At 37.6% G+C, this 26987-nt stretch overlaps 1 protein-coding gene across 1 annotated transcript in view; it reads right to left on the reverse strand.

The window, feature by feature from the left end:
- LOC116904348 (SHC-transforming protein 1-like) overlaps window positions 1–26680 on the reverse strand; it is a 40404-nt gene extending 13724 nt beyond the window's left edge. The window contains 1 exon segment of the mRNA XM_032907242.1: window positions 26635–26680. Within this exon segment, the coding sequence (XP_032763133.1) occupies window positions 26635–26680 (46 nt within the window).
- Window positions 26681–26987: the final 307 nt, after the last annotated feature.

Here is a 26987-nt window from a genome sequence, read left to right on the forward strand (position 1 = left end):
TATAGACAGAACAAAGAAAGAATTTTAAAAGCTTCAAGGGGAAAAAGCCAAGTAACATATAAAGGCAAATCTACAAGAATTACACTGACTTCTCAACAGAGACTCTAAAAGCCAGAAGATCTTGGACATGCAGACCATAAGAAAGCACAAATGATAGTCCAGACTACTATACTCAGCAAACTCTGATAACCATAGATGGAGAAATCAAGATGTTACATGTCAAAACTCCAACACAAGGGGAGAAATGACACCCAAGGGAAACCAAGTAATTAATCATCCCACAACAAACCCAGAAGAAGAGAACCACACAAACACAATACCACCTCTAAAAGCAAAAATAACAGGAAGCAACAATCATTACTCCTTAATATCTCTCTAGATCACTGGAGTCAATTCACCAATTAAAACACATAGCTATGTAAACAGAACCCAGCATTTTCATGCAAAAAGGAAATGTGCCTTACTGACAATTACAGGCACTACTTCACAGGAAAAGGCTAGAAAATAATTTTCAAGTAAATGATCCCAAAAAACAAACTGGAGTTGCCATTCTAATATTCAATAAATTAGATTTCCAGCAAAAACTTATCAAAAGGGATAGGGAAGAACACTGCATACTCATCAAGGAAAACCCACCAAGATGAACTCTCAATTCTGAACATCTAAACATCTATGCCCCAAATACAATGATACCCAAATTTGTAAAATAGTATTATTAAAGCTCAAACACACATTGATTCTTACATAATAATAATAATGGGAGACTTCAACATCCCACTCTCACTGATAGACAGATCATGGAAACAAAAACTAAACAGAGATACAATGAAACTAACAGAAGGTATGACCCAAATGGATTTAACAGATATTTGCCATAAAACAAAAAAAATGCCTTCTTCTCAGAACCTCATAGAACTTTCTCTGAATTTGATCATGGAAACCCAAAAAAATCAAGCCTAAACAGATAATAGAAGATTGAAATAACCCCATGCATTCTATCAAATCACCAAGGAATAAGGCTGGTTTTCAATAACAACAAAAACATCAGAAAGCCCTCATATTCATTGAAACTGAACAGCTCTCTGCTCAATAATAACTTGGTCAGAAAAGAAATAAAGAAATCAAAGACATGATAGAATTCAATAAAAATGAAGATATATCATAACCCAAATTTATGGGACACAATGAAAGCAGTGCTAAGAGAAAAATTCATAGCACTAAGTGCCTTCATAAAGACATTGAGCAGATCCAATACAAGCAACTTAAGAGCACACCTGAAAGCTCTAGAACAAAAAGAAGCAAACAAATCCAAGAGTAGACAGCAAGAAATAATCAAACTCAGGGCAGAAATCAGCCAATTAGAAACAAAGGGAACAATACAAAGACTCAACAAAACCAAGAGGTGTTTCTCTGAGAAATCAGCAAGATCTATAAGCCCTTAGCCAAACTTAACTAATAGGCACAGACACAGTATCCAAATTAACAAAATCAGAAATGAAAAGGGAAACATAACAAGAGAAACTAAGGAAATTGAAAAAAATAATCAGCTCTTACTACCAAAGCCTATACTCATCAAAACTGGAAAATTTAGATGAAATGGATGATGTCCTAGACAGATACCATGTCCCAATATTAAAGGAAGTTCAGATAAACTATCAAAACAGTACCATAACCCATAAGGAAATAGAAGCAGGCATTCATTAAAAGACTCCCCAAAAAGCCAAGGGCCAGATGGCTTTAGTGAAGAATTCTGCAAAGCCTTCAAAGAAGAATTAATACTAATACTCCTCAAACTATTCCACAAAATAGAAACAGAAGAAACACTACTTAATTCATTTTATGAAGCCACAATTACTCTGATACCAAAGCCACACAAAGACCCAATAAAGAAAATTTCAGACCAATTTCCCATATGAATATTGATGAAAAATGTAAATAAAAAATCCAATTAAAAAAGAAAAAAGAAAAAATTCTCACAAACCAAATCCAAGAAAACATCAAAAATTTACCATGGTCAAGCAGGCTTCATCCCAGCAATGCAGGGACAGTTCAACATATGGAAATCCATCAACATAAGTAAGTAAACTATACTATATAAGTAAACTAAAAAAAAATCACATTATCATCTCCTTATATGCTGAAAAAGCCTTCAACAAAATACAAAAATAAAATGTTAAAAGTCTTGGAAACATCAGGAATTCAAAGCACATACCTAAATATAATAAAAGCAATATACAGCAAGCCAATAGTCATCATCAAACTGAATGGAGAGAAAATTGAAGCAATCCCACTAATACCAGAAACAAGACAAGGCTGCCCACTCTCTCCCTAACTACTCAATATAGTGAACAAGGTTCTAGCTAGAGAAATTAGATAACAAAAGTTCAGAGGGATACATATCAGAAAGAAAGAATTCAAATTCTCACTATTTGTGGATGATGTGATAGTACCGATAAGTGACCCCAAAAACTCCACCAGAGAACTTCTAGCGCTGATAAACAACTTCAGCAAAGTGGCTGGAGTATAAAGTTAACTCAAACATCAGTAGCCTTCCTCTACTCAAAGGATAAAATGGCTAAGAAAGAAATTAGAGAAATGACTCCATTCACAATACTCACAAATAATATAAAATATCTTGGTGTGACTCTAACCAAGCAAGTGAAAGATCTGTGTGACAAGAATTTCAGACCTCGGAAGATGGAAAGATTTCCCATGCTCATGGATGGGCAAGATTAATACAGTAAAAATAGATATCTAACCAAAAGCAATCTACAGATTCAACACAAGCCCCATCAAAATTCCAACTAAGTTATTCACAGAAATAGAAAGAGCAATTCTCGACTTCATCTGGAATAACAACAACAACAAAATGAAACAAAACAAACAAACAAACAAACAAACAAACAAAAACAGGATAGTGAAAACAATTCTCAACCATAAAAGTACTTTTGGGTAATCACCATTCCTGAACTCAAGCTACACTACAGAGAAATAGTGATCAAACTACATGCCTTTCATACAGAGACAGGCAGGTAGACCAATGAAATAGAGTTGATAACCCAGAAATAAGCGGACATCCCTACAGTTACCTTATCTTTGACAAAGAAGCCAAAACTATCTAGTGGAAAAAAGCTTTTTCAACAAATGGTTCTGGTTCAAATGGCAGTCGACTTATGGAAAAATACAAATCAACCCATTCTTGTCTCATTGCACAAAACCCATGTTCAAGTGGATTAAGGACCTCTGCACAAAACCAGATACACCAAATCTATCAGAAGAGAAAGTGGAAAAGAACCTTGAACACATAGGCACAGGGGAAAAGTTCCTGAACAGAACACCAATGGCTTATGCTCTAAGATCAAGAATCAACAAATGGGACCTCATAAAATTGCAAAGCATATTTAAGGCAAAGGGCACTGTCAATAGGACAAACAACAACCTACAGATTGGGAAAAGATCTTTACTAACCCTTCATTTGATAGAGGGCTATTATCCAATATATACAAAGAACTCAAGAAATTAGATTCCAAACAACCCAATTAAAAATGGGGTATAGTCCTAAACAAAAAAATTCTCCACTGAGGAATCTCAAATGGCTGAGAAATACCTAAAGAAATATTCAGCATCCATAGATATCAGGGAAATGCAAATCAAAACAACCCTGAGATTCGACCTCACACCAGTCAGAATGACGAAGATCAAAAACTCAGATGACAACAATGCTGGCAAGAATGTGGAGAAAGAGGAACACTACTCCATTGTTTGTAGGATTGCAAACTGGTACAACCACTCTGGAAATTAGTCTGGAGGTTCCTCAGAAAATTGGACATTTCACTACCTGAGGACCTAGCTTTACCACTTCTGGGCATATACCCAAAAGATGCTCCAACATATAACAAGGACATATGTTACACCATGTTCATAGCAGCCTTATTTATAATGGGGATGCTAGAGGGGTGAGGCAAGAGTTGGGGGTGGTGAGTGTCAGGAGCCATAATGGGACAAACTAATAACTAGCAGGTGATCTTCCTGAGATGGCCTGCTTCTGATTATTATATAAATGTGCCAGGTTTCCTCTTGTTGGCAAGGCCATAGGAGAGTTCATTTTAGGAAAGATTCCTGCTAGTAACATGCTTTTCCTGTTATTATTAAACATATATAATGATCACTAAGTAATAGCCCACCCTTTGGAGCAGATCTCTGCAGATCAACGAAGATGTACTATCTTGTAATGATGCTATATAGTCAAATAGATGACTTCTTAAGTCTTAAAGACGATCTTATAAAAATTCCTAAAATTACATCAGTGATTACTAAGCTCTTTTATAGTGGGACAGCTATTAGGTAGTTTTCTGATAGTCAAATCTGCGATGAGAACTCTGCCAGTTTCCCATGTATCACCAGTTAATTGCTCTTAGATAGTAACCAGACTTTCTCCTATTCAGAGCACATGCCAAGAGGTTGTAAAACAATTAACCAAAGGTCATAAAAAGGGAACTGATGATTTATTATAGGTTTTAGGACAGAAGATGAAATATTGACTGGGTTTATCTATGCAAAGTTTCACTAATAGCTTAGTTATGGTTTTAAACCTTTAGTGAACCTGTGGGGCTGTGACAGGTGACGGATGTTTAGCCAGATAATTACTCCTGATGGATAGACATGTAAACATTCTCTGTTGCAAACTTCCACTTTAATTTATGATTTGATTTTTTGTGTAAACTTACGATGAACTTGGTAACATGTGATCATGTATTCTGAAAGATGTATAAATACTGAGGACAAAGAGAAGAGAAAGAAATGTTTTTTCCCTTAAGAGAATTTTTTGCCTTTTCCAGCTTAGAGTAGAAAATTTTCCTTCCCCACCTAGAAGAATTTTTTTCCTTTTCCCATTCAAGATCTTTGCCCTTTTTCCCCTTAGATAGCTTTCATAGGAAACTTTTTACAACTTAGTAATAAACTCTATAGTCACTTTCAAAGTGTCCCATTTTTCTTCCTGCAATTTCCTACTAGCAGGCTGAAAGTTAGGGCTGCACAGTTCCTGCTGAGATAAAACAAAGGCCACATTACTTAATCCCACCTCCACATCCCCTGCTGTTAGGCTCTAGGTATCAATTGCCTAAGCCTTTTACCCTCAGTTAGAGCAAGAAAGTTTTTAGAACTTTTAAGAATTCCCTCAGACCCTCAGACTTTAAGAGGGACCCTCAGACTTTAAAACCATACCAGAGTCCTGCTCTGTGCCCTACCACTACCCACTCCAGGCCTGGAGACTCCAGCAGGTGAGCACCCTCTTAGTGGCAAAGAGGAGGGGGAAGGATGGGGGTTTGCAGAGAGGAGACTGTGAATGGGAACAACATTCAAAATGTAAATAATTAATCGAAAGGGAAAATATAAAAAAAATCAACAGAAAAAAATAAACAAAAAGAAAGAAAAGTAAATTTCAGAAGAAATTAACAAGTATTGGCCTGTTTTCATTCATACTTTAAGACAAGGTTGTAAAATGTTACCTTTTCTAGCATGAGAATCAACACCTCAAGCTTATCTTCTGTGTGGTCTTATTTCCTTAAGCTTTCAGCACATTTGGAAAGTGTGAAGTGGTTTCACAGTATCTCTTCTAAGCGTGATGACAGATTTCAAATAAAATGCAATTTATATTTATATATATATATATATGTATGTATGTTTAGGCGATGTGTCAATGGGAGTCATTATTTATTTAGTACAATAGACTTTGAGTTACTTCATTTTGCACGTAGTGAAATTGGTGTTTTTATTTAATTTTCCATCACGGTTTAAATTGACAAACTGTAAATGTTTATTAAAAGATGTTTTCTCATATACGCACACATTGAAGAAAAGGTAAAACCTGAATAACTCAAGATCCACCTATCATAATCTCTTTTGAGGTGAAGACGTAGAAAAGTAACACTCTTAAGCAATTTTCCAGTATGTCATACATCAGTACTAATGTAATAGGTACGTAGATGGTTTGAATTTATTCCTGTCTGGCTAAAACTCTGCACTACCATCTGTAATTTTACTTCCCATGAACAGGCACTGTTCTATTGTGTAGTATCTGAATTTGACGCTTTATACGCATGATTAATAACCCACAGCATTTGCGTCTATCTTGCTTGACATAGCTTAATGCCCTGGGTTGAAAATAACCTTTATATATTATTTTTTTTTTTTTTCATTAATACCAAGTATAATGAGGCCCAACTCAGACAAACGTCCCAAATAAGACTAACTTTTAGTCATTGAGCTTGTTATATATTCTTATGTTTTAATAATATTCCATTGTGTATAGTACTACATATTCCTTATTTGCTTTTCCATTCATATCCATTTACTTAGGTAATTTTGTCTTTTCTGACTAATATCACTATGGACAGGAAGTGAAGATAACTGCTTGATATGCAGATGTGATTTTATTCATGAAAAGATACCCATAATAGAAATTTCTGGATCACATGAAAGCTTTGTGTTAGATTTTTCATAATGGTTATATCAAATTACATTTGCACCAATAATATATGAAGACTCGTTTGTCTAATTTTTTCTTAAGATCTTTAACTTTTATTTATGCATTTGTGTGGGGATTTATACCACATGACTGTAGTGCTCATGGGGGCCAGAAACAGTATCAGATCTTCTGTAGCCTGAGTTGTTGTTAGCCACATAATCTGGGTGCTCAGGTCCTCTGAGAGAACAGCCAGTTCTCTTACCCACTAAGCCATCTCTCCACGCCAGGATTCCCTTTTGCCCACATTCTCACCAACAGTTCTCATCTCCTGGATTTTTCACAGTAGCCGTCCTAACATGTGTCAGTGATCTGAATTGCCCTGTGAATGAGACATGCTCAACATGTTTCCATTTGCTGCTAGACACGTACATATTCTCTGAGGTAGTACTATGCTTTCCACTATTTTGCCATTTGTAAAATCAGGTTATTTGTTTTCTTGCTGTTGAGTTGTTGCAAACACCAATTTATTCTGAACATTATCCTCATATCGAATATCTGTTTCCAGAATGTTCCTTCCTGTTCCCTGGGCAGACTTTTGCTCTGCCGGCTGTTTCCTTTGCTGTGTGAAAGTGAATGTGCCTCAATGTTATTTATGTGTTTATATTGACTTTTGCTTCTGTTGTGTGTAAAGATATCGATTATTTTTATGCCCATGTATTTTAACTTAGAATTTCTATTAGTGGGAATTTATCGTATCAGTATAACATAAAAATACAGCAAGACTTTTGGAACAGGACAGATAATGTTTTCCCTTTATGGTAATACATGTAACCCCCAAACAATGAAATTTAAAGGCTGTTGGATTAATTATGCTTGCTGCTCTGGAGACTGCTGTAAGTCCAGCTTGAAGGGTTCCACTGTCTCTTTTGATATCCATGGGCACTAGTACACATGGCATACACTCACACAGACACTTACATATAAATAAACTTTAAATCTATAAGCAACAATGAAATAGTCGTTTTTCATAATTACATGTTTTATAAGTCATGTTTAATACAATACATATTTTACAGGAAGAAAATTTAAATAAATGATCATCTAACAACCTTTATCTATAAACATATACACACACCTATGTATATTTGAATATCAGCATGTTAGCTTTTCATTCCTACTTAATTTTTTGTTGACATTTTAATATAATAACATTTCTACCTTTCCTCTCTTCCTTCCATGTTCTCCCATATGTCTCTCCTTGCTCTCTTTCAAATTAATGAACACTTAAAAAAAAAAGTAGTTTGCTTTAGAAAATTGTACCTTTATATTACTTGGTAATATTTTGCATTCTTTCTACTAAGCATCTGATGTGCTCGTTTTGTTTTGTTCTTCGAGTTTGTTCATTTCAGCTTCTGTTCAAGAGGTAATTAACCTTCAGGCCATGGGTTACCTTTGTTCACTTACTTACATATTCTGCTTTAAACAAAAAAGTAAAAGTGGAAAAATGCCACATAGGAAGCCTTGAGCTATAAGAAAAGCAAGTGTTCCTGGGTGTCAAGTGCCCCACTCTCTTGCTTTGAAACAAACCATCACAATCATGTGGAATCTCTTCCTCTGTTGATGGAGGTCCTTCGCCCTTCCTCTGGTGATAAAGGTGTCTTGGCAGCTTAGGGAATCTGGTGAGACACAACGGAGAACAAGCAGCTAAGACAGAAATGTTCCAGCGTATATTTCAAGGAGCACACTGCTCTACAGAATGTAAGAATATATGCATAAGAAGAGACAGCTTTAAAATAAAGTATTTGTCACACATGAACACCCAAGATAATGTATCCTATGAGCATAATCTGGAAGTGTCAACGAAAGGGTACTAATAATATAAAGCCTTTCATTCCTTAACTAATCCCCAAATTCAATTTGAGCTTATAGCAATTGTCAAAATACTGTAATGAAACAAGAGAAAACTAAGAGTTACAAACCTGTTATTTAAGAAATTAATACCAAGGGGAGGGGTATTTGGCTAATTTAGTAAAGTATTTGCGTGAAATCAGAAGGACATGTCTTTAATCCTCTACAATACACTTCAAAAGCCTGTGTGGTCCGACATATACATGCAAACCCAGCACTGTGGGGCTGGACAGGCAGATGCATCTGCATATACACATGCACACTGCGCACACACACACACACACACACACACACACACACACACACACACACGGCAGACGGATGGAGAGAAAGAGAGAGAGGCAGACATACACAGAGCGAGAGGGAGAGGGAGGGAGGGAGGGAGGGAAGGAGAGAGAGAGAGAGAGAGAGAGAGAGAGAGAGAGAGAACCAAAAAAGACACATATACATGGAGGAGTAAACTCAAGATAACAAGGAATATATTAATCATTTGTCATAGTTGGTAGGAATGAAGCACAATTCTGGTTATATTTCCTAATATCCTATAACATGGTTTTCAATGAAAAACTTATAAGAAAATATTTTTAGAAAAAATATTATTTTTTTAATACTGAAATGAGCAAGAGCCCCTTACAATGACCTTTTGTTGGCCCAGACGTCAATATGATAACATAACTTCAACTACTCCCTGCCTAATGAATGAACTAGAGAAATTCTTACAGAAGTCCTCCAAAGCCAACCTTCTGTGATCTCCACTGACATCTGCACAGTAATGACCATTAGCTCTCAAACCTGTTGGGACTGGGGCCTTCCCTCTCTAGGTGTCCTCAGCTCAGAGCAAGGGGAGTTCGAAGCTGGGCCTTCTGATTTCCAACCCCAGTTCACAGCCATCCTTCAGCTGTAGACTGGTGACCTCTTAACAGGAGATACCTATCTCTACAAGTCTGCTTTAATTGTACCATGCATTTGATGAGACATACTGTCCTATACTGTTACTTTTTGCTTGTTTTATTTGGGGATTTTGAGCCCATTCACAATGTGAATTCAAAGACTTTGAAACGAGTCTACTCCTTGGGAATCCTGGGGAATGTTTCAATGTTTGTGTTGCGTTCTTTTAAATTCATACAAATTCATTTTTATTTGATTTATTAAATGTGGTTTGTGCTGTGTTTAAGTAGCATGTTTTAATATGATAAATAGGACAGCACTATATTCAGTGATCAGCCCTTCTTATAAGTTATTGCTGTTGGTTATTATGGCTTGTTGGTTGCTTGTTTAGTGGCTTCACTTAACTTTTGTTTCAATTTTATCATCATTTGAGAAATGGGTATATGGATATAATGTGGTTTGATCAAACATACCCCCAATGCCTCATTTATATCCACTACTTTTCTTCCAAACTTTTCATATGTGCTCTCTGTCTCTCTGTCTCTCTCTGTGTGTCTCTGTCCCTCTCTCTGTCTCTCTGTCTCTGTCTCTGTCTCTGTCTCTCTCTCTCTCTCTCTCTCTCTCTCTCTCCCTCTCCCTCTCCCTCTCCCTCTCCCTCTCCGTCTGTTTAGTGTAGATCTATAACCAAACAGTGCTCTGGACACGTGCAGGGCTGCTGCACACATGAATTCACAGCATCTGTGACTACAGACACAGCTCAGCACAATATCAAGCCAGCCAAAATCAGGATTTTGGTGGAGGAATGGTGGAGGAGCTCATAAAATGCCACTCCTAGCTGAGATAATCTTGGCACTATGGTTTCTTAGAGTGGCAGAATCAGGTTTATTTCAAGATATGGTTCCTGAAAGGTTATATGTATTCCTAACAGATGCCCCTATCCCTTATGCATTCTATAGTCCTTCTTGTAAATGACCACTGATAGCTATGTCTATTTGCTTCATGGTTAAATATTTTCAGGGGAACTTCTGTAAACCAAATGGAATCAAATGAAAAAGAAAAGAAAGAAAAGAATCCCTACCCAGGTTTTGCAGCTTGGCTCTGTGTTTGGACATTCCTGACACTTAGATAAGTCATTTACAACTTGCTTTGACTTTATCATCCTGTTTGCATAGAGTTAACAAGAGGTTAAATCCTGTGATCTTCTCAGACATTTTGTGATGGTTATAGAGTTTTGCGCATATATGTCCTTTTTTCTCTAGTGCACACTTGAATTCTGGAAAAGACTTTATCCTCAGTGTAGGCACTCCCCTAGCCCTGCCTTTCCTGAAATTCTAGGTTATTTCTTCTGTGGAATGTTCTCCTTGGGGTAATCCTTAGAAGTTCCCATTACTTGCCCCAGGGAACTTTTAGCCCAGGAGTACCGAGAGACAAACTTTTAAAAGTCAACCCTGTTCACGGCCCTACATTCTGGAGAGCTGCTACACATGGTACTCATCCCAGATATGGACCCTGGACAGACAAAGTCGAGTTAATGCTAAAGTCCAACTTGATGATTAATGAGTTTTATTGGGGTCACTTACAGGAATACTAGGTTAATTATAAAAGCAGAGATAACTCAAAGACAACTGCATCACCAAAGCTTACCCCAAAAGCTGGGAACCTGGAACGCACAGAACAATCTGCAGGCAGCTCACAGGCTGGAGAATGTTTCTCCAAGTGGCTCAGTTTGTCTAAACTATTTCCAGGTCAAACACAGAATCTGTGTTCAAACACCAATTTACCAGGCCAAATATATCATATTCAATGAGAAGCGAAAGAAAAGATTGATCCAGTGGGAACATAAAGAATGGTATGAAGCTCTAGTTAGTTTCCTGAACTCTTTGGTGGGGTAAAAATCTTTATAAAGTGGGAAAGGTTTAGTAGATCTCAGTGACTCAGTCCACCATGCAAAGAGAGTTAGCAGAGTGAAAATGCAATCCATAGGAGATTTAAAAAGCATGGCAAGCAGCTTAAACATTGGATAGAAACGGCTCCCCTAGGCTCTTATATTTGAATGCTTAGTCATCAGGAAGAGTGGCGCTACTTGGGGAGGATTGGGGGCGTAGCTTTGCTGGAGGGGACGGGACCTTGTTGGAGGAAGTGTATCACTAAGGGTGGGCTTTAAGATTTTACAAGCCCCAGACAAGCCCAGTGTCTACCTCTTCCTGCTGCCTGCAGACCTAGATATAGAACTCTCAGCTTCTTCTCTAACGCCATGTCTGCCTGCATTCCACCATGCTCCCTGCCATAATGATAATGAACTAAACTTCCGAACCTGTAAGACAGCCTCCACTGAACTGTTTTCTTCTATAAGAGTTACCTTGGTCATTGTGTTTCTTCACAGTAATAGAACACTGACCAGACATTACACCTACCTGTCTTACAGTCCTACTGGTGCTGTGCCAATTAAAATAAAAAAAGCCATTACATTTATGAAATAGGGCCATAATGTTATTTAAGTGAAAACTTGTGAATTGCTGCCCCAAGGAGCCCCTAAGACCCCACAAACCACTAAGGCCATTAATTACTAGTACTGTTGATAATATTCCACAACTAGATGGTAAGACAATGGTGCAAACCAGATAGTTGTAGGTAATTCTTTGAATGTAGAACATATAGAAATTAAGCTAGAACTGATTGGGAAATTTCCACCCTCCTGGCTGACTTTTGTAGTACCTGAAGGGGCGATACAGGCTGATGATAGAGAACTGTCACCAGCATTCCTGCTTGGCTATGAAGTCCACATGCTAAAATACTGACATGCCAAGCAGAATGTATTTGCTTGTGCATTTGTGGATCAGTTATCATGGGTTAAAACCAACAGCCTTTCAGTTAGACTTAAAAAGGAATTTACATATTTAAGCCTGGACAAAGGCTTTAGGCTGGGGAAATCATAGGTCTCAATAGAAAAGCAATTTCTATCCTTTTACTAAATGGGTGTGATGTGTGTGTCTGTCAAACTGCCTTCTAATATTTGTGTTTACACCTATAGTTCACCACTGTTGTCATAACCACTGGTGAGGTCCCTCTTAAAAGGTAACTACAACACATGGCCTAATTGGAGCCATACGTGGACATCTGTAGTTACCCCCTCCAAGGCTCAGGGATCATTGCTAAGCAAATGGCTGAAAGAATGTAGGACCTGGAGGAAGGACTAGGGTGCTGTATACCAGCTTTTGTGAGCTGTCATCCATGCTGGGATTTGCTTCAGTGATACAGCTGTCCCTGAGTATTTTCTGCTCTGGTAAGTAACACTAATAAAACTCACTGGTTCATCAAGTTGGATTTTGGCGGTACTTGTACTTTGGTCTTTCCTGGGCTCCCATTTTTGTATGAGTAGATATGTGTGTAGCATCTCCTCAGGAAGCCTTGTTGTACAACAGGAAGCCACTGGATAGATCAGAAGCATGGTTACACAAGAAGGACCATATCATTTTCTCTATCTCTACAAGACCCTGCCACAAATATAAACTGCTTTTTCATAGCCACTGCTGATCTGTAGGTACAGGAGAGACAAAACCAAAACTTTCAGATACCTCAGGACACTCAATAAATACAGCAACTTCAGTTTAAACTGAACATTCAAGTGGGTATTATAAGCTTCTGTCACGCCTCCACAAAATTAATTCTGATATTTTGGGGAGTTCATTGTTTACTTTTATAGGGGATAAGCCCTGGAGTTCCCCATGAAGACACTTCTGGTGAAGTTATTTTTCCTCAAAGCTTTCGATTTGATTATTTTGAGATTTTGTTTATTCTATATGCATGGGTGTTTGCCTGAAAGCCTTCCTGTGCACCACATACATGCAGTGACCACAAAGGCCGGAAAAGGGGGATGGGTCCCTGGAACTAGAGTTACAGGAAGGTTGTGAGATAATCTCTCAGTACTGAGAATCAAATTCCCAGATCCTCTGGAAGGGCACCCAGTGCCCTTAAATGTTGTGCCATCTCTGCAGAACCTATAATCTGATACTTTTAATTAATAGTTCTCTTTTTAATGATATTTTCCCAACATGGTAAAGGCTTATTTCATACTGCTTCATTATGTACAAACTAAATAAATAGAAGACTTAATTCCTTCCTCGACTTAGCACCTTAATCCTACAACAACGCATTTCTGGGGAAAAGCAAACAAATAAAACATCAAAATAATACACACAAATCAACAACAACAAAACAGTAACTGTTGTTGATTGCTTTGAAGACATTATTGATCATTTAGATGGAACTGAGATTCTTTTTAAATTCACATTTGTGAAAGACATTTATTTAGTAGTGACTATAAATTATAAGTTTACAATTAATTTTTATTAATTTTATTTTGAGAATTTTATACATGAACATTGCATCTATATACACTCCTGCCCTCCCTCTCCATTCAACTCCTGAGTCCCCCTCTGAAACTTATGAATTGATTTTAAAGTACATTTAGTGTATCTGTATGTGTCTATGCATGCTCATATGATATATTTGTTCAGATGTACATGCCCTGGTATGTGTATGTGTACAGAGGTCAGAGGACAACTTTGCAGAATCAAGTCTGGGTACCGGGCAGGAAGAGCCTTTACCCAGCAGGCCATCTCATGGGCCCTAAACTGAAAGAGTTTTGATGGAAATTTTTTCAAGGCAAGCATCACCAACTCCCCATAAAACAACAAAATTAATGATCTAAATAAGCATCTGGGTAGATAGGAAGTCTAGCTATTGGGAGCATGAACACAGATCTCTTTTGCAATATCAAAGACATCAATTTCTAGTTTAATTACGTGAAGTAAGTGATCTAATTTTATGACTTCACATCTTCCTGTCTTTGAAGTAATTATAACATTTATATAGTTCTTTGAGCCAGGCACTGATTTAAGTGTTTTACATATATTAACTTACTTAAACTTCACATCAATGCAAAAAGTGAACCAAAGCATGAACAAAAGAAAGGAAAGAAAAGAAAACTGCTGCTAATAAATACCTTGATTTGCTCCCCACTTTCTCCTGAAAGGCTGTTAGCCACCAGCCTGAGCCGAGAGAGGGAGCAGAGGTGGGCAGCAGGGTTCGAACAGCAGTTGTGAGTATGGAGAGAATGACCTCCGGAGACTGCTGCAGCGAGACACATCTACTTTATCTTTTGAGGGATAGGATATATAAGGGCTTTTTTAAGGGTATGAGTGGAGAGGGCTAACTGGCCATAACATAATATCTAATTAGCATGCAGGTGGGAAGGATTGATTAGTCATAGTACAGCACCTAATTATCATCTGGGTAGGAAGCCAGAGTGAAAGGTGTGCTGAGTTATGCAACCTTACAGAGAGCTCTGTACAAGGTCACTTTTCAGACAAGGCCAGCCGCCTGTATTCAGAGACACTCTCCAGACAAACAGGCAGAGACAGGAAGTCCCGCTGAGAAAGAGAGTCCCCTATTTTGCACCAAGCTCAAAAGGCAATCCAGTCATGAGTTATTTCTACTTTAATAGTAAAGTTCCCCAACACTTGACTGTGGCTTCAAAGGTAATTTTAAAGTAGAAATTCAACCCAAAATATTTCTAAGATCCTCTGCACTCTGTAATAGCTATTTATAGGATGATATACATCTTTTAAAAAATTATTTTCTGAGGACGGCCTCTGCATCTGTGGAGGGGAGTTGCTTGGTCCTGTGGAGGCTTGATGACTCAGAGAAGGGGGATGGTAGAGTTGTGAGGCAGAAGTGGGTGGGTGCAAGGGGGAGCACCCTCTTAAAGGCAAAGGGAGGGGATAGGGTAGGGGCTCGTGGAGGAGAGACCAGGAAAGGGGATAACATTTGAAATGTAAAAAAAATATAATGATTAATAAGTTTTAAAAAATTACTTTTCTTTTTAATTATGTGTAGTTCTCTGCGAACATGTGCATGTAGAGCCCAGAAGAGGAAGTTGCATATGCAAGACTTATAGTTGCTGGACATTCTGAGCTTTCTGACCTGGGTGCTTGGAACTCAACTCCTGCTCTCTGAAAGAGAAATGAGTTCTTATTACAGGTGAGCCCTGACACCCATCATTTATAATTATTTTGAGGATTATATAATGTGTGGCAAGGACAAAAAGTGAAGTACATTGTGTCCCAAAGCATAAGCTCTTAAGATTGCATAACGATAGATATCCAGTGTCCATGGGGCCCTCTCCAACCCATGGAGATTCCACAGAGTAGATCTGGTTAGTAAGCAAGTACTGATAAAAAACAGAACAAAACAAAACAAAACAATTTCTTTTCTATAACATCAAAAAAGAGTAAATATTGCAGTTTTGCTGTCATATCCCTTCTCACTACTGAACTCAGGCTTATATAAAAATGTAAATAGTGTTCTTCTATTGTAGTAATTAAAAGTTGAGCCATCACAAAACTAATGGGAAAAGGAAAGCATTCCATGAGATAACTAGAACCCACAAAACACTAGAAGAAGGACAGATAAGCAATCATAATCCTATTAATAATTATGATACAACCTATACATTTTGTCCTGTTTTCTTCTATTAGAGTCTTTCCATGATGTCATTATGTGAAGTAATACTTACAGTGATCTGGATATTTTAGTGGATTAGTAACATTTAAACACATGTTGTACTGCAGATTATACCATAGAAAGTAGAAGAAAAAGGGAAAGAGAGATGTAACAGTAATGAATCTATGTCAGTAGAGTAAGTTGCTGTTAATCTATCTCTGATATATATATATATATATATATATATATATATACACACACACACACATATGTGGTTATATAAACACACACATATATAGCAGTAATCAAAGAAAAAAAAATTAAAAATTTATAAAGATAAAAAAAAGAAAAATTTGGGTGCAAGGTGAATTGCATCGATTCTATGTTAAGTTGAATGGATGAAACAAGCCAACCACAGACCCTACATTACCAAAGTGGATTTCAAAATATTGTCCCAACTATATATTGTTTCAGGAAATGAGCTTTACACTCAAATACAAATAAATGGAAATAAAATATTATCAATCGGATGATCTCCCAAAGAAAGTTTTAATGTATATATTGGTATAAGGCTAAAATAGTCATTAAACAAAACTGGTATTCTAGGTGTAAGCTAACCTCTCAGGAAGCAGGACCCGGAATCCACATGATAAATACATGTTCATCTAGCAGCAGATGAACAAGCCTAAGAAGCCATGAGAATGAAAGGAAATGAACCATTCAGTGAGAACAGTTAGCCAACCCAAGATCTTCTTTATATTCTACGATTTTATTTTATGAGTATGGATGTTTTCCCCACATATATGTTAATGCATACCTGGTGCCCGTGGGGAACAGTTCCAGATCCCTAGGAACTGGAGTTATTGATAGCTGTGAGCTGCCATGTGTATGCTGGGTCTCAAACCCAGACCCTCTGCAGTAACTGCCAGCCTTCTCACTGACTCAGCCATCCTCCAGTCCTCGGATTTCACTTTTAATAATAGATGGAACAAGTGAAGCAAGAGTTTCACAAAAAAGCATAAGACAGAAATACCAGGCACCATATATATTCTTTTCAAGTACAGCAGGAGTCTTCCTTAGGAGAGACAGTTATATTAAGCTACAAACATGCATAAGTACTGGATACAATATAATAATCAAACTTTTGTCTTCTTATCATAACTAAATGAAATATAAATCGAGAACAAAAATAAATTCAGAAACTCAAAGCCATGTCAAAATTAAGCAAATCACTGACAAACAACGAATAGCACAAAAAGAAATTATATATATATATTGACAATATTGTATATAAAATATATACATGAAAATATTTGAAGATGCAAACTCATGTACAGATCTCACTTCCTTTTCTTAAGACTCCAACTGCCTCATTGGATCTTTTGTATAGCCCTAATTACCATCTAAGAATTCAATATCCAAATACTAGCCATGTGCAAACCCAGAAGTTTGGTTTATAGAACATGAAGAAGGCCTTATCCATGTTACGGCACTGGGTTCTCAAGCTTTTAAACACAGACTGAATTATACCAGGAACTTTCACGGTGGACCTCCCTATCATGTGACTTGAAGAATCTATTGCTCCTAATTTTTCTCCACTCTACCTTCCTACTTCTCTTCCTTCTATTTACTCTCTCTGTGTGTGTATGTGTGTGTGTGTGTGTGTGTGTGTGTGTGTGTGTGTACTCTCACTAATGCAACAATGTAATAAAAAATGTGAAGACAATACGAGATTTATTTCTATAGTGCAAGATTAACTTAGTATATGAATTTAATTAACATAATAAGTGATGTCAATATAATACAAATCAAGTCACAGGATCCTCTCCAAAGAGACTAAAAATACATTTGACAACAATTATCCAATACTCTTTCACATAAAAGCTTGCTTATGTTTTGTATACAAATAGGCCCCATAGGGTCATGTGTTTGAATGCTTTGTCCTGAGTTAGAATTAGTAGGTGTGGCTTTGTTAGAGAAAATACACCCCTGGGAATGGGCTTTGAGGTTTCAAAAATCTGTGACAGGGTGCCCTCGCCCACCTAACCCTCTTACCTACTGTTCAGGGACATGCCTACTTCATGCCATGGTGATCATAGACTAACCCTCTAAAACTGTAAGCAAAATTATTTCTTTTTCACAACAATGAAGCAGAAACTAAGACTGATGTTGGTAAAGGGAATGAGGTATTACTGACAGGTTTGGCCACACTGTTGGAGGAATATAGAAGACTGTGGAACTTTGGACTAGAAAAGCAGTTGAACAATTTAAGTGGAGCATAATGGACCATTTAGTGGGAGCATGGAAGGCAGTATTGCTGAAGGAAATGTGAACTGTGGGGGACCAGCTGAAAAGGTTTCAAAGGGAAGAGTATTAGCAGCCAATATAAAGACCATTCTTGTAATAGTTTGGTTGGGAATGTAGCTGCAATTTGCCCTTATCCTAAAAATCTGCCTGAGGCTAAATTGAAGAGTTTTAGAGTAATGTTATTAGCAAAGGAGATTTTAAGACAATTTAGTTTGACTTTGTCACTGCAATGAAGAGCAGCAAGCTGGGCAAAGGAAATACAAAATGTACAATCTGAGGAGAAAAGGACAATGGAATAGTGGGGCCAAGTCCTGTGCTTAAACAAATGAAAAGTTTGAAGAAAGATCTGGTGTTAAATGGAATAAAGGAAATATTGCCTTCAGGGCATTGCCCCACCCACGTAACCGTGCAACCTGAGAAAGGAAAAGGCATTGGGGGATTTACTAGGCCAAAACAGTGGAAAGTTGTTTTACAAATGGAGTTCAAGGAGGCAGTCAGTGTATAACCCCTGTAGCAGAGCTTTGACCATGTGTGTATAGCTTTGGAGTCAAGAAGGATACAGGAAAGGTTTTGTGGAATCTTCCTCTATAGTTAAGGAAAGCTTCAGAGGCCAGACATGGCATGGTAATCCCTGTGTGGAGACCCAGAGAGGCCATTGCTTGAAGGTGGTAAGGTGAAGCCTGCATTGCAATGAGACCCCGAGATGATAGAGATTTCAGAAAAATAGAATACCTGCCAAGCAGAGCCGCAGACTGGGTATGGAACCAACACAAGAGAGAGAATTGGGTCGTAGATAACAGAGCTGAAAAGATCTGGAGTGCTTTGACGTCACACAAGACACAGAATGTAGAGTTTTCCTTGGTTTTTTCATCTTGCTTTGGTCCATTGTTCCCTAGCGACTCCCTTTATTTTCCCTTTCGGGATGGTATTATATATTCTGTGCCATTGTATGTTGGAAAGATGCAATTTGCCTTTTGATTTTACGGATTACAGGTAAGAGATTGCCTTGAGTCTCAGAAGAGACTTTGGACATTAACACAGTGTTGGTCTGTGAAGGACCCTTTAACATTAAGATGGAACTCATCTTGCATGATGTTGTGGCTACAAGCCTTTTGGGCCAAGGAGTGGAGTGTGGTGGTTTGAATGAGAGTGGGGATGGCCCCACAGGCTTCTATATTTGAATGCTTGGCCACCCTCTCCTCCCACCCACACTTAGTGGACCTGTTTGGGAAGGATTAGTAGGTGCAGCCTTGCTAGAAGAGGAGCTGTCTTCCTGAAGGACATATGTCCCTAGGAATGAACTTGGAGGTGTCAAGAGCCCATGCCTAGTGGCATGGCTTTCTCTCTTCCAGAGGCTTATGGGTCACCATGTGAAATCCTTGGCTACTGCTCCAGCATCTATTGCTTCCTGCTGTAATGACCAGGAGATAACCGTCTCAAACTTAAAGCAAGGCCCCAAATCAATGCTTTTCTTTATCATAGTCTCCTGACCAGTGGCTCTACACAGCAACAGAACAGTAACTAAGACAAATAGCTTCCACCATGGTAAAGTATAAGCATAATTACAATTATATAAGAATAATTAAATATATAATATTTATACATGTCTATGTAATATATTTAATATGTATACATAACGTTTATATATAATATATTATTTATAATGTATATATTAGAATTATGTAATGAGAGATGACACAGAAGCGAAGAGTGTTTTTTCCTCTTCCAGAAGACCCAAGTTCTACTTCCACCATCCATTTCTGCCGTTCACAACCATCTGTGACTACAGTTTCAGAGGATTCTATGCTATCGTCTGACCTCCACAGGCACTCACACTCATATGCACATATATACAGGCATAATTTACATAAATACATACATAGTTAACTATGCATCTTAATGGAAAATAATGGTTACTTTCTGCTGAATTTAAGAACAGTCTAAAGATGATTTCTCCCACCTTTTCTTGTCAGCGTTGTTCCTAGTCAGAGAAATTATGAAAAGAAAGAAAGAAAGAAAGAAAGAAAGAAAGAAAGAAAGAAAGAAAGAAAGAAAGAAAGAAAGAAAGAGAGAAAGGAAGGAAGGGAGGAAGAAAGGAAGAAAGAAAGAAAGAAAGAAAGAAAGAAAGAAAGAAAGAAAGAAAGAAAAGAATAAAGAAGTATCAGGATCTAAAAGAAAGAAACAAAATTAACCCAGAAAATTACACAATGTAAAAAGTCCTGAAGAACAGCTAAAATGTTAAAATCAGTAACTAATTTGATATATATACATATATATACTACAATCTGCTTGCTAAATTAGTTGCTTATTTAAATATATATTTAATATATGTAAATATATAACATATGATATATAAAATATATGATTAATCATAATTATACATATTTGATATAAAGGATCAGGATAAAATTAAGAAACCAAACATTGAACTTCCTCACTGCTCCAGGGCTGTCTCCAGGAGTCAGCATCATGACTAAAGATCAAGAGTAAAATACTACAACCTCTGCCAGCTACTTCCCACACCAGAACCAGAGCAGGAACTGCTAGCAGAACTGTAAGGACTCCAAGGTGAAGCGATAGCTCCCTGTGCAAGTGGTACCCATGTGTGTATAAGTCTCTCTGCCCCATATCTGGGTCTCGGTCTGAGACAGCAGTTAAGAAGAGGATGCATGTCCTAAAAGATTAACATGGCTCTATCCTGCCTCTTCTTTATCCTCTGTCATTTTTCCTGATAGTAAAGAGACACCTGGGCACATGGTGGGACCTTAAATTATTATACAACTACCAATAAAATTTTACTAAGAAAAATGAAAAAGAAACAAATTGAAGAAACAAATTGAAGGTATAATAAAAATAATAAATAATAAATTATTTTAAGGATAATCTTAACAGAGTAAATAATTTGTATGTTGAAAACTGGAAAGTTTTGTAAAAAATCAACTATCTCTCACTTGTGAATAGTTGTGTTTTAATAAACTTTACTAAGACATGTAAATATACAAACACACACACATGCACACACATGTACACACACACACACATGCACATACACATGCATTTCTTCATTCTATCAATTAAAATTATTTAACAGCAAGGAATCTTGTGAAAAATGGCTGCATTCTACATTTTATGAGAAAGAAAGTCATGTGATCAAAATGAAGACCTGTGTTTATAACAGTGAAACATGTCAAAAAATCTAGAATTTAATTCACCATGTCAGTACATCTCCCAGTAAGCACATTTCAAATTGTTTGATCTACAAACTGAGAAACAGGGCAGTAATAAAATACGATCTATCTGTTAAGGTATGAGTCCATCCTCATATGGATAAAGAAAACCGGGTCAATAGAACCACTAAGAAACCCATTGATTTAGAGCAGCTCTACGGTAGGTAGGCCTTGAACTTGAAACCTTCTGGGTGTGTACACACACACACACACACACACACACACACACACACACACACACACACACACGGCATTATGGCATGGGGACACACATATACTACCAACATCTGGGCATGAAGCCAGAAGTTCAAGGCCATCCCAGGATACATATTGAAGCATTGTCCAAAAGATGAACACAGAAGCAGATGTTGCCCAGGAACCTAAAGGATCTGCCTCCTCTTGGGAAAGACATGAGGCAGATAAGTATCCCTTCCATCTTTCTTCTGCTCCTCCTCATTGTTCGTGCCTGTGGTTCTCGGGGCCCAGAGCAGGACCCCTCTCTGCCTTCCCACTGCTCCATGTTTGCAGTACTAACTCTGCTTTCTCCCCTCCCCTTTAGTCACAGGGTTTACAAACCAAAACCGAATCAAAATTTTCCTTAGACACAGATGATTTGATTCATTGATCTATTTATCAACAGTCATCTGTTTTCTCCAGTACTTAAAGGTATTACTTAATTGTACTTTCATTTTTAAAGTTTCAGTTAAGAATCTGGCATGAAAAATTATCACTATCTTCTCTTGAATTCTTTTGCTGCTCTATTCATAAAATCCAGAAATTAGAAACAACCTAGATGGCTGTTAATAGATAAATGCATTAAAAAAGTGGTACATGTATACATGGGAATACTACTCATTTGTTAAAAAAATTAAATCATGAAAATAGAAGTAAATGGATGGAACTGGAAAAAATCACCATGAGTGAGTTAACTCAAACCCAGAAAGACAAATATGGTATATATTTGTTTATATGTGGATATTAGTTATTAACTCATTGGTAAACAAGCTATGGCCCATATAACCACAGCAGTTAGGTAGATAGTAAGGGACTAGCAGGAAGATATACATCTCCTCGGGAAAGAGAATAGGTAGTTATGGATGGTGAGGTGGTTAGACTAGAATGAGAAAATCCAACAGGGATGGCAAGGGAAGTGAAGGGTGATGAAGGGATTACAGAGAAGGGCAGCTAAAACTAAGGGCCATGTGAGGGGTCACATGGAAACATAATGCTGTAGAAGCCTTTTCAAATGTATGCATATAGGGAGGTGATCTAAATGAAATTATCAAATGACAAGGGAGACAGAGTTCCTAACTGGATATCTCACATCACCAAATGAAGTTTCCTATTTCAAAGCTGTGTTACACCTAATGAAGTAGCAAACAATCCCATGGGTATGTCTAAACACCCCAGACTACTGCCAAGGCTATTGGTGACCCTCCCCAAACTTACTCCCCTATTCCTAAAAACAGCATCTACATAAGTCATTGAACACAGAGCAGTATGGTGCCTACATGGAGCCTTAACCCCTATGAACTAGTGTGAATGGTACTGGAAGGTACTCCGCATGCTTCCGAAGGAGAGAGATAAACACTGACCAAGCTGCTACAAACTTTTCAGTCAACAACAGTGACCTGGCTGTAAGATTCACTAATGCAAGCGTGGCACACACTTGTGGGAGTAGCCAACTGATATCTTAGTGAGTTAGGGCCCCCTCCATGAGGTAGAACCAAAATCCAATGTTGCTTGGGCAAAGAGTCTGAAACTATATAGATAAAGGAACATAGCAGGGCAACGAACACTGTTCTACTAAACGGTGTCACAATAAAGCATCCTAACAGTATTCTACTGTTTTTGTAGTTCTGTGTCCATGCTCCACCATCATCAGAGAAGCTTCCTGCAACAAATGAGAACAAATAGAGAGACCCAGAGGCTGCTAATACACAGAAAGGGAGAGACCTTGGAACACTCAGCCCTCAAAGGGATGTCTCCGTCAAATATCTCCTCTCAGGCCTCAGAGAAGAGGAGATAGAAATGTAAGACCCGGAAAGGATGGAGGACACCACACAATCAAGGTCTTCTACACACACCAGGGCTGGTACACATATGAACTCGCAGAGACTGTAGCAACGTGCACAGGACCTGCATGGGTCTACACCAAATGGTGTCTAGAGCTGAAAAAAGTAGACACATATCCCCATCCCTAACCCAGAAGCCATCTCCAACTGATAAACACTTGCAAATTAAAATCTTGTTTTCTCCAAGGAAGCCTCACTGGGGAAACAAACCACTCTTCAGGCTAGGCCCATGTCTAGCAGAAGCTGGAACCCAAAATGAACTCAGTGACAATTTGGAGTTCTTTTTCTCTTTTATGTCCTTTCATGTATGCTATGGCTTTTGTTTTAGTGTTTTTGAGATTCCTGTGTGTGAATGTGTATACCTCCTTAACCATGTTGTTTTTTCTTTGGCTCTTTTTCTTGTTGGGTTGTTTCGACGTACTCTAATTCATGTATTTTTATTTATCTTATTTTATTATTGTTTTCTAAGGAGAGACAGAAAGGGTTTTGGTCTGGATGAGAAGGGAAGTGGAGAGAAATTGGGAGGAGTAGGGGAAAGGGAAACCACAATCAGAATATAGTGTATGAAAAAAAATCTATCTTCGGTAACATAAAAAATAAAATTTATATTTACTAATCAGTAAAAATATGATGAGCACACACAACTAAGTGCTTATACAATTATTTTAAAATATTCTTATTTCTTTGTAATTGTTTGGTTGTAATGCACTAATTTCAGTAAAGATGTATTAAATACCTTCCTATGCTTCTGCAATCACCTGTTTCTTATAATTGTGTCAAGCAGCTCTATGTATTTTGGTTTTATTTGTTTATACAAATTCATGAAAGTAAAATAAATATGTACATCACACAATACTAACCCACCTATTTTGTAATTTATATTTGTTTCCCTGTTGCCTTCTTCTGAGTAACAGAGATATCCAGATAAGGTAGTCCATTTCAGAGGTAGAAAATTTTCAGAAATTAGAAATGAATCGTTTGTCTTGTGTAGTCATTTAAAAAATAAGTCTTCTTTGGTTAATCATTTCATTAAATAAGAGAAGAGCCACTGTTAGTCTCAATGAATCAGGACGAGTCACTCACTTGGATTGCTGACCACACTGAGTGCCTGCTTTTGTGGTTGACAGAGGGAGAGAGGGAGGTTATAGGGAGGAGCGAATGGGAGGCACCAACAATAGAAATCCATGAGCATCCCTTTCTGCAGCCAACACTAGAGGGAAAAAATAGGCTACCTGCCCTCCTTGGAGTCAGGGTCAGCAGCACTGATTCAGGAAAGAACATGGATACTTTTATAAATAGCAGAATAGGGGCTCGTGTCTTCTCTCAGCTGCTCAGTAACTCCTGCTGCTTCAGCTCTCTCAGAATCTGAGACAGCAATGTTCATAGGAAACAAAGTTACCCTAATTATTGTTCAGAGCACAGGGTCTGGAATCAGACATAGCAGACATGGATCCTGACACTATGGCTTACCCGCTTTCCCTGTGAGTAGATCATTGATTCCCCTGAAAGAAATAGTCTCACTCATTAATTCATGTAGAAAACAGTAGTCTCATTCATAAAAATATATAATAATGTGTAATTTAAATTGATATTGTGAACACTGACGTAGATTGCTTGTTTTGAGTTCTTTCTACAATATCTGCTCTTGGCAAAACCGAAAACAAAAAAGAAAAAAATATTAGTGACTCCTATCACAGTACAAATAAACTTTGGATTCAAGGTGGGGAAGAAGCTGCAGCTCACCTTGATCACAAGAAGCCTGAGATTTCCTTCAGTGAAGTGAATAACTAGTCTCACTCTGAAGACTCGGGTGCAGCCTGGGAGCCTCCACACGGTTCATTATGAGCAAACTCACACTGACAGCCCCACCTCCACCCAGTGTGGGGACTTCCTTATAGGCATTTCTACCTAGAAGATGTTTTTATAACTTTTCTGCAGCCTAGGATTTTAAACTTTCAGTTTATTTAAACAGGAATAATTAAACATGAATTCCATTCAGGTTTAACAAGCAACATAGGTTGAAATTTCATGAATACTTGCCCTCATAGGTCAGGAAGTTTCAGGTTGCTACAATGTAAAATAGGCTTAAGGGCTTGAGTACCACATGAAAAGTTTCAGTGGAACACCATTGCCCCTGCTCCTGTGTGTATTACTGTACCCAGCTCGAAAGAAAAGAAAACCTGTGCTTATATAAATAAAGACACTAAAGGAGGCCAATAATTTCCATTCCTAATATGGCTGTAAGATCATATTGAAGTCTGCAGTGACTAAGTGAAGTTTGTTGAGGCAGACAGTGCTGACTGCCGCAATCTGAGCAGTGATTCCCAACCTTAGCAAGGGCACATTCGGGAGGTGTTTTATTTTTGTTATATAAGTGTTGCCATGCACTGTAAGGGGTTAACAATATCTCTGGACTATATTTACACAGTGACAGTTGTGGCCCTCCTAAATTAAGGCACCCAAAAGGTCTTCAAATATTTCCATACGTCTCCGCAGGCAGAGAGATTACTTCTGCTTTAGAAGGACTAATGTAAATAGGGGTGCTCAAAGGCAAAGGCTCTTTAACTTGATTTTGATTTATATTTAAATTATGCCTTGGCTACTCCCTAATGCATAACAACCATTTCAGTACTATATTTAAAATAAACTCATTAAAATTTTTGCTCCAATTCAGCACCTTCCTCTTTGGTTCTACATTTCATTTTACTAAAAATTGTGCCACAATTTTTTTGTTCAGTTGCACACCTGACATATGAAATTAATCCTAAATGCTCTCCCTTGTATGAGTAAACGTTTGTTTTCATTAGCGCTTACTTTTTTATGTGACACAAATGGTCTGTTCCAAAACGTGTAAGGTATATTTGAATTTTCAGATTCAATTCAGTACCTTTTGCTAGCTCAATGCTATTCTTTTCTCCGTTGCTTTGTATGTGGGGGCTCCATGGAGTCACAAAATTGTTTCAATCCAATGTAAGATGGCTTGAATCCAATACAAGAGACTTCTGGAAAGCATTAAAAGTAAAAGAAAAATCACAAGCTTTATTTTGCCTGTCTTCCTTAAATAACACAAGCCAGGCTGATTTTAGACCCTAATGTCACAGCAAAGCCCCTTGAATGTCACTTATATTGTCAGTAAATATCAGTTTTTGTGAATTATGTTTAGTAAACAGTAACAGAGGCAGAAATGTAAAAACATTTTAATTGAAATATAGTTACATCACTGTTCCTTTCCTTTCCTTTCTCCAATTATTCCCCATACCTTCATGGCCTATCATCATAGTCATCATCGTCGTCATCGTCGTCATCGTCGTCGTCATCATCATCACCGTCAATATCATCGTCATCATCACCATCAGTGATTTGTTGTGTGTATGCATGTGTAAGATTTGTCCTTTTATGTTGTGCATCTATATATGATTTCAGGGCATACTGCTTTGTATAGAATAACTAATTAGAGGCTTCATCCCCAGGAGGAGCTAATTCTTATTCTTTTGGCAGTCATTAGTTGTCTGTGTTCTTTGTCCAGACTTTTTTTTTAAGTATACTAAAATAATTTGACAGACATTGAATCTGCTTCAATTTCCTACACTGTCTGTGGTCAGAAAGGTCCAT

Source organism: Rattus rattus, chromosome 6 (genome assembly GCF_011064425.1).
Source record: "Rattus rattus isolate New Zealand chromosome 6, Rrattus_CSIRO_v1, whole genome shotgun sequence".
NCBI lineage: Eukaryota > Metazoa > Chordata > Mammalia > Rodentia > Muridae > Rattus > Rattus rattus.